This window comes from Lissotriton vulgaris, chromosome 1_1, assembly GCF_964263255.1.
Source record: "Lissotriton vulgaris chromosome 1_1, aLisVul1.2, whole genome shotgun sequence".
Lineage (NCBI taxonomy): Eukaryota > Metazoa > Chordata > Amphibia > Caudata > Salamandridae > Lissotriton > Lissotriton vulgaris.
In genome coordinates, this window is record NC_141685.1 from 447,068,328 (window position 1) to 447,085,504 (window position 17,177).

Sequence of the window (17,177 nt, forward strand, 5' to 3'; positions counted from 1 at the left end):
CTTTTGTTGACCTAAAACGACTTTTAACTTGGTCTGCCATTGATTGTGATGTTCATCTATTTGCTAAAGAAAACGTGCTCGAGGCATGCACACAAAGTTAATTATTACGACTCTAAGATGAAACCCTCCGTGACTGCAGAGATAGAAAAGCAATCAATCATCAGTAAAAAAAAGAGCTAAAGTCATGATTTTGCAAACATGGTTTAGGTATAAAAACAAATTTACTGTAATAGGAGCTGAGCAGAAGGCACTAAATGACTGACTAACTAGAGATGTGTTACCTCAAGGAATATACTCAGGACATCTAGGAGTTAATGTAGAGCAGAAGTGGACTCGAGCACTACCCAAAAATGTTACTACTACTAACTGAAGGTTATGAATTCTTACTACGAATTGGATTGTCTCAACTTTGGAGATGGAGTTTGAAAGCACAGACTAGGAACTATCTGCACCACCTTAAAGCACAAAGAATATTTAAGCGTTTTTACAGATTATGGTTGTGCCTCAGTTTGGTGGAGCGCTCTAATACTAAAAAGCCCCCATTACATAAGCCCAGTGGCATAGAATTTTGAGCCTCTATGTGTATTTATGCTGCTTCAATCGATTGCTTCATAATGCTGCTAATTTCAGTGGTGTTTGAAGCAAACCAGACTCCTTGAAGTGCTGAACATGCTAACCATTTCCAGTCTTCACATCAGCAATGTACACTCTGGACACAAGCGAATACTATGGATACTTGGCTTTAACGACTGATACAAATGTGTGTTTTTCCTAAAGAAGTCGAGAAAAGACACATGAATAGCCAAGCGCCTTAGATATGTAGCGAGTAGTCAGGATTAGAACCCTAATGAAAGCCACTGACCTTCTCAGGCTTAATAGTTTGGCTGAAATACGTTGACAACAAAAGGATGTTGGGAAGATAGATCCCCTGTTACATCCACCTCGATTTTTAATCTTGTCAGAGGAGCCGAATTAAAAAGTAATTGGGTTGATTCTCTAAAAAATGTGAACTTTCTTTTTCATTCTCCTACACATGATATCTAGAGCTCACGTTTAGAGGTTGAGCCCTTAATGCATGAACATCATCAGAGTGAGAGATGACCCAATGATGAATAATGCTGAAAATTGTGTGTGAGGATCCTTTTATCGAAAGAATGGGATTTCCCTTCCCCTCTCGGTCTGCTAATAGTTCTCTCAATTTAGGGTTTGAAACAGTCCGTCGGATTGCTAGTGGGAAGGGGTTATTTATGCCAGTTTGTCCTGATGAACATTATGACCCACAGATATTTATGCTTCATAAATTTGCAGCACTTTAAGACTGCGGATTCCCCAAAGCCTTTTGAATCCTGAAAAGCCCAGAAAAAATGGATCAAGGCTTCTGAATCAATCAGAGGCAGTCATATCAGGCAATATTTGGGCAGTAACAAATGTTTTGATTAAAAGCTGGAGGGATTTCTTGTCAAATCACAAAAAATGCCTTGCTCTCAATGTCAGGCTCCCTTTCTAGGTCTCGCCTAGCGATGCAGCGCATGCGCTGCACGCTTGCGAGACTATTGTCGTCGGTTTTGCTCCAAAAGCGGGTGAACTCCAGCCATGCTTCTGATTGGCGTGGGTCAAAAATGTGCGCTTTTAATTGGAAGGGAGGCATGTTTGTACCCTCCCTTTCCCCTGTTTGCCGTGCCTGCCTGGACCGGAGATGTGCACGCATACAGTGCGCGCACATGTCGCTCTTCCACTTTCTTCTCATGGCGTTTCAGCACATCGCGAGCATGGCGCGCTTTCACTTTCTTCTACATCCTGCCCCACACAGCACTCGCGAGAAGCTGGCTTCAACAATAGTGGACGCTTCTTGTTGTTTTACTGATCGAAAAATAATCAAATGTTTTCTCAATTCTACTCGTGTTTTCTCATTGAAAATAGTAATTACTTGAGACGTGTATGTAACAATATTCACAATGCATATTTTAGCATAATCGCTTCTTATTTACATGCCGTCGATTATTCTCTTTTTTTTATGTACTACAAAGGTAGCAAGCTCATAGCGAAGGTGTTCTTTGGATTCCTCTCCTATAAACATTAACTTTGGGAATTCCGAGATGGCCACCACGTTGGTCGTGGATTAGTGGGTGGTCTGCGTGCTGCATCTGAGGTTCTCACTTGTGATCATGTTTACAATCGGGGCGGTAGAGCTGAGCCAACCGTGCCTTGTTTACAGTTTCGTTAGAGCTGAATGTGGAGGAGCTCTGTTTGCCTTGGCTTCAGCCGCCATCCCGAACCCCTTGCACAGCCTGCAGGAGGAGGCTGCATGTCCAGTCTGCCTGGACCCCTTCCGGGACCCAGAGTGCGGCCACAGCTTCGGTCGGTCCTGCATCAACCAGACCTGGCGGGGCCTGCAGTGCAACTTCCCGTGCCCGCAGTGCTGCAGGGTGTCCTGCTGGAAGAAACTGCGGCCTAACCGCCTCGCTAACATGTCCGAGCTCATGGAGCAGCTGGCTCGGCTGCAGGCTGGCTGCTGCAGTAAGCGAAACGAAACGCTGGGGCTCCACTGCCAACAGGAGCAGTGGGCCCTCTGCCTGGTCTGTCGAGAGTCCCGGGAAAACCGGGCGCACACCGTGGAGCCGTAGAGGAAAGTACAGAGCAGTACAAGGTAAGAGGACTTCAAGTATGTTTATTTTTATACAGTGCGAACTGGACCTGAAGAAACTGAAGTGAGTTACAAAAGTTAGTACCAGTTACATCATATAAGGTTGCGTTCATAACTGCTAAGCCCAAGGTGATTACCTGATTTGCAAGTACTCACAGAAAGATGTGTCTATACTAAGGGCCAAACCTTTTTCCCCAGTTCCAAAGTTGGTAGGCTCTGGCCGTAGCACCACATCCTCACTTTATGTTTCGGATTGTTTCATCCTAGGACGGTCTTCTGTGTGATCGAGACTCGAATGTTTACTGCCAAATTAGTCACGCTGTGTGATCTTTGGCAAATCTCTCTATCTCTTGTGGTGGAAGTAGTGATTGCCAGGTCTAAAACGCAAAAGAAGCACCCTACACGTTAACCCCCATTGCCTAGCGCCTGTCGTCTAGCTATAATTCCAGAACAGCTCGAAGAATCCCAGAATAACAACATATTGAAGTGGGATTTTTTTTTTTAAGTGATGTATTCAGATAAAAAACAACTAAAATACCAGATCAGCTGGATACAAAGTATATAAAGCGGATAAGATTCCTGGTCCTGGTCATTTTTGTTGACTTTTTTCTGCAGACTAGGCCTGCCTGCCTATTTTGGTATTTGCAGCCCATCAATTATTTTTTTTGTATACTTTAGTGTGTTGCCGTAAGTAGGCCGTGTATGACCAGACGTGGGTCCCGTGCACACTATATCACTTGAACCAACCTGATGAACTGAAAGTAGGGCGAAACGGATTGTTGTAAAGCTGCTGTGAAAAGAGGTTACAAAACAATGTTGCCTTTGATTTTATTTAGTTGAGAGTGGTACTTGCACTCCTTGATTTTATTTAAACATTTGAGTATGATCTTTATGCACTTGACTCTTAGAGTAGCGAGGGTGGGAAGTCAAAAGCTTTTATGGGAGGTAGTGTGAGGCTTTTTAGGGAAGAAGAGGATGGCGACGTAGCAGCATACAACTTTTTAAACCATTTCATGTGAAGTGGGAGGACGGCCACATCCGGAAAGTGGTTTATACCACAATAATTACTTTTTGTTCTTTCAGATAATGTTTTGCCACTAACAGCAGATTTTTTTTTGTACATCCTTGAAACTTTCTCACATTGTCCCACATAGTTATCCATCTTCCCAAATGTCTCATCCCTATACCTAATCCTTTACCGATTTAGTGTACAGTACTATCAACAGATTCTAATATTCTTGGTTATGTGGGTGTGAGGAACCCCTAATAACACACCTAACAAGCATTTGCAATGCAATAGGTCTCACATTTGGAACAGTTTGAGGTCTTGGTATTGTAAATGACAATGCCTTTTATTTATGTGTTGGTTTTTAAAACATAAATAAAAGGCAGTATCATTTACAAAGCCAATAGCTTAAACTCTCACAAATGCGAGACCTATGGCATTGCAAATGCTTGTTCTTTATATTCTGTAACATGTTTGGCTTTATGTTCACAAGACTATATTACAAAGTATTATTAATAACAAACATACTTTTAGTACCACACACTGAAGCATTTAAAATGGTGTGGGCAGATGACAGAGTCTGGTTGGCGATTGCAGGACAGCTGCATAACTTGTGTCCTTCACAATCCTGACTCTTCTTCTCCCTAATGCAATTCTCTCTAATCCAACTAATGAAACCGGTAAAAATGAGGTCACTGTCAAGACATTGGCAATACGAAAATCAGAGGCAATCTTTTGAGACCCCTTTTTCAACAGAAGTAACTAATGCAACATCTAACCAGTGTGCCTTCAGCGCAGAGTGACAAATCACCACAACACGCCACATGTGAGCTACGATATTAACTGGTTCCAGGACCATCATAGGTCCCGTCCTACACGGGATGAATTAATCCACATATATAGGGAATCCAAGAAGGACACAGAGCTTCTAATCTTCTGATGCACATTTCCTCGTCAATGTTCATTGTTTATTAAATAAGGATCCTAAGAGGTCTTATTGACCAATAATGGTGAACCCTTAGAGCCAGCATCTTGGTGGAATAATATTATCAATTTCCAGTTTTCAGGCACTAACCCTTGATACAAGGGAGACCCACGTGGGTGTTACAGCACACAAACTAAACTCCAATTTTCAATCTTGAACAGGTCCCTGTTGGGAACAAAACGCATTGGCTACTAAACAAACAAACAAACAAAAACTAAAAGAAGAACGTTTTTGTTTAATAGCAAAAAGAGAAGGCTTCAATAAAGAAATCTACTTTTAAAGTAAAATCAAGATGGAGTCTGTGCATTATGTTGCCCAAGTGTGGCTCAACTATATAACTGTATTTAATTGAATTATGCATTAGTTCTCCTGTGTGGAAGTTTAAGATGACTGGTCTTCCAGGTGTAAAACGCGAATACCAAGGCTGCGTATAGGATAGTAACAGTTGTCCACAAACGCCCATATTGAGGAGATTCATATGGGGCCTCAGACCTCTTTGGTTCAACATCTTCTGTTCCTCATGTGAGCCTTGAAGCCCTTGTCAGAGTAGCTAGTGCCATGAAGTGCCCTGGCGCAAAGGTCTCCTCCCGTAGTGCCTCAAATTCCATCAGGGTGCCCCTTTGTATGTCACCCAACGTCGTTATCCCTTCCTACCTCCAGGGTTTAGGGTTAAATGTTTGTATTACCCTAGAGAATTCTTGTAGGCACTAAAATGTGTGTTTGGCCCATACTCGGTCCTACCTTCTTTTCTAGATACTTATTTATGCTAGAAAAACTGAGCTGCCTAGGTGGGCCTGGTATGGCCTTACAGCTCCCCTCAACAATTCCACTGCACCCTTCAAGCTAGAGGGTCTACCAATGTCCAACCCCTCAGGGCTACTCGTTTCTAAGAGCCAAAATAATTTTGCAGTACAATATTACAGCTCAAAGTTGAGCACCCCTATGCCTCCATCACTCAATGACCATACCATTTTAGGGACTGCCAGACTTTTCCTCTTCTTTTGCCTAGATCAAATCAGTGAGTTGTCCATTCAGTTCCATTCAGTTCCTTAAAGAATTGCCTTTTCAATATCAGAGGAATGGCAACAGTGCAATTTAGGGACGTGCAGACATCAAAGAGTCGTCTACCGTTACAGAAATAAGTCATATCTACATAGGGCATCCATGAGTGGTAACAGCATGTTTGATTTTATAAAATGTAAGAAGTTGTTTTTTATCTTAAGTGCCTCTAAGAAACCAACCTGCTCTTTCTGCAGAAGTAGCCAGACTGGAAAAGAAGAGGCGGGAAAATCAACAAACAAAAGAGTTAAATGGAACCAGTGTGAAGCAGCCCTTGTAATCAACAATCGCTTCAGCCATGGGACACCTAAAGGGAGAAGAATGAAGGAATAATTGTACTGATAGCATAAACCATCAAGTTGCTGAATGTCTAGTCTCTGCACATCCACATGGGCTTTATTGGAAGGAACAGAAGGAGGTTTCTTATTGGCTTCTCATATGAAGCATAGGAAAAAATACAGTGATCAAAAGCATAATGGCAGCATTGTCATGAATCCAGAACAATCACTAAAGGATCAGTTTACTAGGCATAACAACTTTAGGCTCAGGATGACTCTGCTTTATGACTTGGTCTTTCCCATCAATGGTCAAAAGTCTCACCTCGATCCAATGCAGACAGTGACCTTCATAGTCGCTGTGATGGCTCAACCTACATGGATGCCTTTCCTTTTGTGTCCTGATGAAGTCGCAGATGTCATATTGGCTTGTCAAAAATCCTGATATGAAATCCATTTATGTGGGTCACTGGAACAAATATGTGCAGTAGTGTCGACCAGAAGGCTTGCCTTTCTACTGTCCTGCATTTTAGTTTCTCCTGCACAGCAGGGTCTGGCATTAGCTACGGTCAAGGGTTACCAGGCTGCCTTGTCAATTTTGAAGTGCCTTCCTGATCAGCCACCAGGGTTTAGGTTAACTTTAGTTGAACCTTTTCAGTGGGGTTTGATTCTTCTGTTGACTTTCTTGATGGCATCTCCTTTTGAGCCGAGCCTATCCACAGAATTGGTCAGAAAGCATTTCAGATTGACTTTACTTGAACAATCAGTCTCTCCAGTGCAAGATGTTCAACCAGGAAGTCCGGGTTACTGGGAGGTGGTCTGTCACCTTGCCATACATTGACTGAATGGTCAGCATGAGCATGGCTTGGGCTATGAAGACATTAGGACATTAGTAAGGGCTTCATTTAGTACCAATAACACAACGGATAAAGTGGACACTGGTTAATGAATCTCAGTCAATACGTGTGTTTTTGTATCAATAGTGTGCAACTGCAATTCTAGCATCTTCACTGCCCTGAGAAGCACCTGTGCACACAAAGCATTCCTCCATTAATAGCTCTGTTTCAGGAGATGTGTCTAGCCTCCTGGCATTTTGTGAGTCCAAATATAATGCATTATCAATATAATGAGGAGGCAGCAACCTGTCCCCTTCCTCATCATCCATTGGTGCCTTGCACTAGGTCTGAACTGGAGAGAAAATGTGTGTACATTTTCTCCTCTTAGTGGTATAGAGGCAGAAGTCCAGATTTGGAAACCGGTTGAATAACTTCTGGTTATGCTTTCATGATGTAACATAGGCCTGGAGCATGCTGATGTTAGTTTGGGGTTGAAGACCTGAGTTGGAATCAGATTATCGACCAGCACAAGCAGAGTCAGTAAAGAAGGAACTGAACCGTTCTGGTCCTTGATAACGTAGTTGAAGTCAGTACCAAAGTCAGAAGGGGCCCAGTAGCAGGTCCTGGGGAGCAGACTGTATTGGTGACAGAACTGCCAGTGGAAGTTAATGGGAGACCCCCTATGGCTCAGTAGGGCCGGAGGGAGCACCAGAGGAGATGGATCACACCAAACAATTGTTGTATAGGCTTTTTGAAGACGGCCATTTGCAGCTGGGTCAATGATGGCACAGAAAACTCTGAGACCACATGGACCAATTGCAGGATCCTTTCAGATTCAGGAGACGTTTAGGGATGGGTAGGGTGGGGGGGGGGGGTTATCTTTTGATCTTTATCTGAATGCCCTTGAGACTTTGAGTGGCAGGACAGAGCCAAGTACGGCTTGACCACAATACATTCATACCTAGCCTTTAACTTACAGGAAGACTTCAAACCGGAAGTGGAATTTTTACAGGAGTGGCCTTGTGTTCAGGCCCACAACCTGGAATGGGAGCAGGCCATAGGCTTCTTATGTTAAGGGATGTAGAGTTTAGGTTCCCAGTTCAAATTGCCTTAGGGTGCATAAAGACACATTTGTCTCGTGCCTTAGGCTAGTGGCCTAAAGTCAATCACAAGAAGTATATCTTGTGTGGGTCTGTGACTGACATCGGCTTTCTGCAGTCTTGGCATGGACATCATTCCCTAGAACACTGTCAAAAACTTTTCGAGAACGGTCAGAACATTGACAAAGTTGGGGGGCTGGTCTTTAACTCTGTGTCCAATGGTGTAGGAAAAAAAGACCTTACCTCGGCGAGCAGGTGCGGCACTTACATGGCGCTGTGTTCTGTCACTTATGGGGCTGTACGGAGTCATCACGGAGCGATACAGCGCCACCTACAGGCCCACTGAAACATTGTTGGAAGACTCCTCCGGATCCAGTTTTCTACCTGTGGATGTTCTAAACGAAAAGAATTTGAGGCTTGACGTATGCTTCCTAACTGATAATGCTGATTATTCGTTGGTTTGCTCTGGATAATTTATTATTATATATTGTTTATGTAACAGGGATGGAGACAAGTTTTTTGATGAGCTTTTTCCTTTATTTTGTGTAGATAATATTCTAGGAACCTCCTGTTCCTAAAGTGTTCCATTAATTGTTCTTAGTGTATTAAATTTTGTTAATCAGATATTATCTTTTGAATCTCAATTTCTGGCTTTGGGGAAGGCCTTTGATTATATTCTGTGAGTGAAAGTTTTAAGGATGAAAAAAAGTTCTTGTCAGTAGATTTTCGATATTTTGTTATTAATTATGTTTGGTTTTCAATCCTACAATTACATAATACTATTGTACATAAGGATCTGCAAATGATATTGTCACCAGAATTCTAGGATTAACATAATTAAGAGCTTAATGAAATCGATGCAGGTCAATAATCGATCATTTCAATATTCCAAATGCATCAATAATGTATATCATCTAATAATATAAATAGCCTTTTAGTTGTGGGATCACAAAATATGTTCAAATGAAATGTTAAACGTGAATGCATTTCTGTATGCTGGTGCTGCAACAATGCGTATGCCTGTGTGGGTATTTGTAGTAGTTTGCTTTTTCAGAAAAAAGTCACACTAGTGAAGTTAGTTTCTGAAAAACAAAAAATGTTTGGTGAATGGCCACCTACAAGACAGCGGCCATCCACCAACATTGTAGAGCCTTCTGAGAAACTGCCATCAACAGAGGTCAAAGCTGAGTCGGCGGTGATCTCTAAATCTGGTGAGTGGTAATCAGTCAGCAGGGTGGACATAATATTCTGCACAATCCTGGCAGACGACCGGACGCCAGCCAAATAGTAAATCAAGCCCATAATTTTCTTGGCCTCAAGGCCCGAATTTCATTTTTCCTTTCTCTCTCTGTGTTTTCCTAAAAAGAGACTTTATTGTTTGAGGTAGATGGAAATACTTCACCCATCAGGTCTCTTTTTAAGGTTTCTTGCATTGCTTCTTCCAACTAGTCCATGTCCATAGTGCCCACCTAATTGCTCTAAATGTTTGTGTTATCTCTTAATCAAACTATCTTTAACTCATCCATTCAGATATACATGTGATTATTATGGTGTTAATAGGGGTCTCTAAGAAATGTACACATTTTGCTGTCCCGTAAATCTTGTAACTAACTTTTCAGATTTTTCTTATCTGTTAGTATTTGATCACAGTCTTGAAGCTAGTCTTCTGTTTCCAACACGTCTTTTGTCTTCAGTCTCACTGGTCATTTGTCCTAAACTCTTCGCCAAGTCTTCAAAAGTATCAAGTCTAGTGTACACATTTAAAATGTAACTCTGTTTCTCAATAAACTCCTGGTGTTCCTTATATAAGGTTAGTTGAACTGACAATCTCATGTCTTGTGCAATCTTTTTAACTGTGTAGTAGTGTGCCAAGGGAGATGCATGATGTTTTTGTTGGATCCTACACCTCTTCAGTGACTAGAACGCAGAACAGCATCCGTTGTTGAAAGAATGAAGGATGAGGCTAGCAAAACAACACATGGCTCTTCCCAAATGTCTCAATTCTTCTTGACTCTCTATTCAGGGAGGTAGCCAGAAAAGAGGTAGAATTAACACTGCCGGTGGAGGTCTGTACTACAAAACTCTCAAGTAGTAGGATACTGCATAAGAAAGCAGGCTCTGTCGGAGTGGGTCTGTGAACATGCGTCATCTGTCTGTTTCTTGGCAGACAAGAGCAGGGTTTGTTTCAAGTGCACAAGAGGGTGTCGGCCTCAGTCTTGTTGAAGGGTAGTAAGGGTTCTAATAAGAATTGTGTGAGCTGTAGCACCTTTGTGTGGACATTAGTTCTCACCACAATGGAAGAAAATTGAAGATTCAAATCTTCTGCCACTCGTCTAATGACCCTCGCAAATGAAGCAGAGTCCTCTGTGGAAGGGCTAAGAGGTGAAACTAGCTCGGTGTTAGAGGAAGTAATCAGTCCACTAGCTTCTTGTAGGTTCATATAAAAACTATCATCATACTGAGAAACAAACTAATTTCCACCATCACCAACATAACCCATCATCATCAAGGGGTGGCTGGCTCTGGTCAGAGACTGATCCCAAAAGCTGGTGATGCACTGTAGGGTGGCCCTTCAGCAAGGGGTCTGCTATGTCAGATTCCAATTGTATTAGATTGGTTGCATTGGTTCTGTGTCAGAAAATGGCTTTGTGTCAGAGTCAGAAAGGACAATAGGATCAATATCATCCTCCTGAATAGACCCTGTAGGAACTGGCAAGGAGCGTACTGTCAGAAGTGGAGCCAGCGTCAAAGTTGGAACTGAACTCGAAACAGGTTTGGGAGGCACATAAAGCACCTGCTGGCGGTAACCTGACTAGAGGTCCCCGCAGATTCATTGGGCCCGAAGGTCACATTGACATCCTCATAGCAAGGCTGTGTCAAAGGCCGTTTTGAGTTCTTGTGCTTCTGTTTTTGAATTGGATTCAACCAAAGACTTAGATTATGATGCTGACTTGTAGCAGAATGGGCCGAGAGATGGAAAGAGTCTTTGTCCTCGAACTGGAACGGGTCTGTGGTGTTTGGCGACATACAGGTTGGCTTTGGTGTTGCAGATCGACTTCAGGTTCATCATGGCATTGTGGCCTTACCCAAACACCAGAGGTACAGCTCATAGGCGGCTGTTTGCAACAGTCCCTACAAGGCATATACCTTGTAGCTATAGGAGGGGACATTGGAAATAATTTCGGACAAAACAAAAGGCTTGTCAACTGAAGATAAAAAAGTAAGGGCTAGCTCCTGACTCCCATACGAAGACGCATAAAGAAAGGAACTGATGTCAGCATGCTTTGGTGGCACCTAGGAGTTGGGGTTCCAGCAGTCACTTCCAGGGCAGAGCGGAGTCAACGCATAGCGGCTCAATGCCACCTACCAGCATGCAGGAGCTATGGTGAAAAATCTTCTGGCTCTAGTCTGGTGAGAGGGGATAGTCTAAAGGTGAGGAATCTGCAGTTAGAAGCATCCATCATAATTAAAATACACTCATGGACATGTCTGCTCATGAAACTATGAGTCTTTATTCCTTAGTCTTGCACTTTGTTTTATACAAACTCTAAAGCTGAAATATCTGTGGCACTGAATCTTTCTTTCTATTAGGCTGAGACAATCTGCAAAAATGTTGCATGCAAATCCAACTATTGCAAAGTTTCTCCTGAATTAATTAATTTCTGCAAACATTATAACACGCAGACAATACAACAGATTTAACATAGCAGTGCTGACCTAATCCTGGATCTAATCTAATAAAGGGAGTGCGCTTGTCTGTATGCACTGAAATTTGACCTCAATCTAGTGTGTAATGATGACTCACCCCTCAGCCTCAGGATCAAGAATGACAGCCAGTTCAGTAAGCACAAGTCCTGCCAAGTAATGCTGCTGGCGGAAAGGCAACGACAGTTCAAACATATTGGCAATCTTTTGGTCTTGGATAATCGTCGAAAATCCAGAACTCTGTTGAAAAAAGATTGTGTAACATGCATTTCTCGCCTGTGTACAATAAGAAGCACAGATCAAATCGAAAGCATTTCCAATACAACTTCATCAACTCCATCATTTTCCTCATTCTATTTATTTGTAAAGCAATGCACTAAGGGACCTTTAACAGTGTTGAATTAGTGAAATTATACCCACTTGTTCCCAGTACTTGCATAGATGACTTCATGCAGTTATAGTTTTTTAATTGAAACTTAAAATGTGAAGATTTACAATCCTAATTCAGGTTTAATTTGAGCTGATTTGTTTCTCAGATAATCACCTACTGATAACACAACCTAACAAATATGCTTTATTGCCTGTAATTTCAGATTGTCCTTTAACCCAGCTAACCTGGATACTGTGTAGTCATCCCAAGCAAATTTAGCTGCCAAAGTGCTGGCAAGGAATAAAGACAAGTCGCACAATTGTGGAGCAGCTTAGAGTCTCACCTATGTGAGAGCAATTGGCATTCCCAATGTCTTATAGCCATGTTGTACAACAGCGTGGCTGCTTATGAGCACAGCTAAAACCTAGTGGCGCGTCTGAGATGAGACTGGCGCAAAGGAGAATGGCGTAGAGTGGCATGGCATGGAGTGATGTAGAGTGGAGTAGGGTAGAGGAGCTGCATACAGTAGAGTGGCATAGACTATAGAGGCATAGAGTGGCATAGGGTAGAGTGCCAGAGTGGAGTGGCGTATAGTGGAGTGGTGTACAATAGAGTGGAACAGAGTAGAGTGTCACACAGCAGAGCGGCATAGACTGGAGGAGCATAGAGTAGAGTGAAGGAGCATAGAGTAGAGTGAAGCAGCATAGAGTAGAGCGTGTATAGTGGCATAGGGTAGAGTGATGTAGAGTGGAGTGGAGTGATGTAGAGTGGAATGGAGTGGTGTAGAGTGGAATGGCGTAGAGTGAAGAGGCGCAGAGTAGAAATATGCAGGGAGACTTAGTGTGGAGTGGTGTAGAGTGCCGTAGAGTGGCATTGTGTGGAGTGGCAGGCAGCAGAGTGGCATAGAGTGTAGTGGGGATTATATTGGTATAGAGAGGAATGGAGTAGAGTGGAATAAAATGGAGAGGAGCAGAGCAGATTAGAGAGGCATAGAGAATAGCTACGTAGAGTGGTGTAGAGCAGAGTGGCGTTGAGCAGAGTTGCGTAGAATAGAGTGGCGTAGAATAGAGTGGCCGTGGAGTAGCAGAGTAGAGTGGCATGGACTAGGGTAGCACAGAGTCAAAAGGAGTAGAGCTGTGTGACATAGACTGGAATGGTACAGAGTAGAGTAGAGTAGCATGAAGAGTGGATTGCTGAATACTGTGGTCGACAACTACAATTATATTTTTGATTGATCTTAAAAGCTGTGCAGATTATTTGTTAAAATCATTTTTGTTTAAGCGAGTTTCACGATTAGTCTCAATAGAGGTAGGAATAGAAAATTGGCAACTGTAAGGATAGCTGATGTGCTAGTGGGAAATGGCTACACTCATTTCGAAAAGAAGCAGATAACTACCAAGATGTACTTTAAACCATTATAATTTTGCATCTCAATAAAATCTGCTTGGAGTCTTGTAATTGAGCCTTCTGATTTGCCAATATGATTCATACAAGTAACTGCTCTTTGGCCTCGATTATTCAAATGACATATCAGACACTGATTCCAAATATCTTTAGCAACATTTCAAAAACCTGTATTTTCTCAGTATTTTTTTAATATTCTAATTAAACTATCCTTATCTGTATGGTACCTGTTATGCAACTATTCATGTATGGGCTATAACGTTGAGACAAGATGGACATATTTGTGCTTAGCATTCACATACAGATCCTGCTAAGTATTCTTGTCGCCTAGTCTCTCCCATTATCTTTTCTCATTTTCGGGGGCATCCTACTGTAAATACCTTGGTTCATTCGAAATAGTCTGAATTGAATTCACAAAGAAACAATTTCTATTGTCTGCACCTTATATTGAATTAGTTCTCAATTCTCCATTTTCACCCTCTTGTACAACTGTCTCATCTTGTAATGCACAATATTTTGCCACTTGGTCTGCATTCTTCTTTTCAAGCATGACCATGTCTTTTCCACTTTTATGGACAATACATTTGACAAAGCAATTTCCCTTGGCTTTTCTACAGCTTTTAACAAACCCAGTATGTGAGCACAATTGTTTATAGGGGCTCCTGAGAATGCCATAAACCCCATGTTGACCAAAGTAATGGACAACTCCAAATCATATTGGCTGTCTGTATAATTTATTGCATACACATTCTATGATAAGCAGCAAGCTCTTGTTAATGCAACCAATTCTGCCATCCGTGCTGAAGTTACGTTTGTCAGAGAAGATGCTTCTAAAGTCTCAGAAATGGAACATACTGCAAGGGCAGTTCTCAATGCTCATATTGGTCTCTCAAGCAAGAACCATCAAGAAACAAAGTCTGAGCAGCCATGTCCAAAGGTATCTCTTTAAAGTCTGGTCTTAGTTATGTACCTACCTCAGGGGCTTTTCTAACCCCAATGACTTGATTAGATCGAGAATACATTTATTAGATCCCTCGTCCTTTTACCTGCTAGTACCCTTTCTTATCCACTTTCTCTGGGTCTGGGTGCGAAAGGGATAGAGGGGAAAGCTAGACTGCAAACTATTCTGTATTGGAGGAGACTCTGGACAGACCCTGCACTTGCATATTACGCTGCTGCCCCGCAGGACTTTATCAAGGTAGACCGCACTAATAACATGTCTTGGCACTTGCACATTAAAAAATTGTTGTCTGGAATGTTTGATTTATGCGAGGCCCCAGGTGTTGGTAACATTTCTCCTGAAGAGTCCCTGAAACAACAGGATTGGCTTAGAATAATGGCCAGCGATGCCCGTAAAGCTGTCAGTGCCATTTTGTTGCGGCAATTTACAGATCAAGTCTTCCTGTGGCCTTGAGTTATTCTGGGACTACATTACTGTTCCAATGGACAAGAAATTGTACTTCCTTTTCAGAGTGGGCGCATTACCGCTGAAATCTTTCACTTCCAAATGATGGAATGAGTTTCCAGCGTGCAATCATTCTGTTCCACATGTTCTCTTTGTATGTTCTGCCTGCGTAAGCTGATTTTGGTTATCACCCATTTGTAGGCAGCTGGGCAGACGCAAGCATTGCAATGATCTTTAAATTCTGAACTGATTGCTGGACGCTAAACGCCTGTGCGGTTGCCAAATTTGTAAGTACAATGTGGTTGTTAAGAAGGAAGGTTATTTCCCTTCATCAGAGCCATGGTTGATCTTTACCTTTGATCCCCTGGCACCGCTTTGTACCTTGCTGTATTCTTCATCCCTTAAGGGGACATTTGTGTAGTCATTGCACCTGGTTCTTGATTTGTGCTCTTACGATGTACTGCCTTACATTATGCCGCTGTTGTTTGTGCTTATTGGGTTCTCTCAAAATCATGATATCTGTTTACTATTGTAACTGCTATAGACATGATTTCTTTCATTATGTATGAACCTGCTGTTTTAATGTAAGTAGTCTAGGTTTTAACCATGTATTATGTGTTTTTATGTATTTTATGTACACATTTATGGCCCTAGTGACTGAAGCAAAGCTATATTTGACTTTGAAATAACTCAGTCACTTCTATGCAATTATGATCTGGTTCGTCATTAATCTCATTATTTTCCCTGTCTTCACAACTCTTGACTGAAATAGAGGCAGTGTTGCTGGATGAGGACAATACACCTCCTAATAGAGATGTTCTCTGCTCATAGCCAGTCAGTCTATTGTTAGTTATATGCTGTACTCTCGTTCTGGTCAAAAGACTTTCAACAAATGTTGGACAAATACAATTATAGTCTGTCCAATAACAATTTGCTCAATGATAATGTACACAGCTGCCACCGATTTCAAACAACCTGGAAGACTAACTGCTACTGGATCCAACACAGCAGAAAAAACAACACTGGGCGCATTAAACCTCCATGTTTCTATTTTAAGAATCAAAGTGCACATCTATGTCTCTCATGGCAAAACAGAAACAACATTAAATTGTAATCAGGACAAGGGAAGGCACATGACAAAAATTCTCTTTCAGTTTCATAAACGCATCAGAACATTCATCATCAAATGGTACCGGATCTGGGGCATCATTACATGTCAACCTTACTAAAGATTTTGCCATCAAAGTTTGGAATGTACTGACAACAGTATCCAACAATTCCAAAACACATCAAACTTCCCTCTGGGTGGTCAGCTGACTCAATTTCAGAATTGTGAAAACACGTTCTTTTGATACTTTCCTCTCACCGTTTTCAATATGCTGTCCAAGATAAAGACTTCCTTTGACAATACTTCATTTAAATTAGGAAAACCTTAAGTCCATTTTCAGCTGGATGGTTTAACAAAGCAATTGTAAAAAATGTAAGGTGCAACCAGTAGGTCATCAATATATTACACTCAGACTGAATTGCAATGCAACTTCAAGCTCCCTAGATCTTTCTTCAATATATGGCTAAACATTGAATGAATTTCTGTATACCCTTATGGGATTCTACACCACAAGAGAACTTTTCAAAATTTGTAGACCATTCTCCTTCTGATGGAATCCGAAAGAAAATCACTCCTGGATTCCATACTACTGGACAACATCGAACAACAACCTTTTTAATCTTGTGGAGATCTTGTACGATTCTCCACTTGCCATTCTTTTTTTTTAAATTCCCATCACAGGAGAGTTACAAGGACTACCAAGTACCTCATGAAGAATTCCTTGCTCAATCATCTTTTGAATAACTGTTTTTATTCTCTTTTCTGCCTCTCTTGTAATTTGTTATTGTCTAGTTTTAGCACTAATGGTCGGGGAGAGACCCCCAGATCTGCTGGCCTGCAAAACAAAAGGGGAAGGAGAATAGAGGGCAGAGCCCCACCAGTCAAAGACGTAGAGGGTGAAGAATGAGAAAGGAAAAGAGAGAGAAAAAGAGGAGGGGAGAGAGAATGATGCGGAGTCTCCTTGGTGCAGGGAAGCGGGTGGGCAAACGCCCTGGGCCTAGGACCATGTCCGGTCATATCGCAGGAGGGGTTCGGATCTCTTCCCCTAATTACCCCATCTCGTCCTCACAGGCTTGTCCCCTTGGGAGCAAGGGGTCGGTGAAGAGTTGGAGGGCTCTCAAGTGAAGGGGATCAGATTGGGCATGTTCTAGTTTAGAGAGGTGTGAGACTAGAGGCTGCCAAGTGTGCTCAAATTTAGCATCAGTGTGGGCATGTCTATGAGAGAGGTGCTCCATCGCCATGACATGCTATAGTCGAGTGAGCCATACTGAGGATGGGGG

The 17,177-nt window shown here is 42.1% G+C and overlaps 1 protein-coding gene across 11 annotated transcripts in view; it reads right to left on the reverse strand.

Moving 5' to 3' along the window:
* DOCK7 (dedicator of cytokinesis 7) overlaps positions 1-17,177 on the reverse strand; it is an 864,306-nt gene that overhangs the window by 295,421 nt on the left and 551,708 nt on the right. For all 11 annotated transcript variants that reach the window (XM_086953476.1, XM_086953469.1, XM_086953439.1 and 8 more), the window contains one exon: positions 11,711-11,850. In XM_086953476.1, coding sequence (XP_086809602.1) covers positions 11,711-11,850 — 140 coding nt within the window. The remainder of the gene's footprint in view (positions 1-11,710; positions 11,851-17,177) is intronic.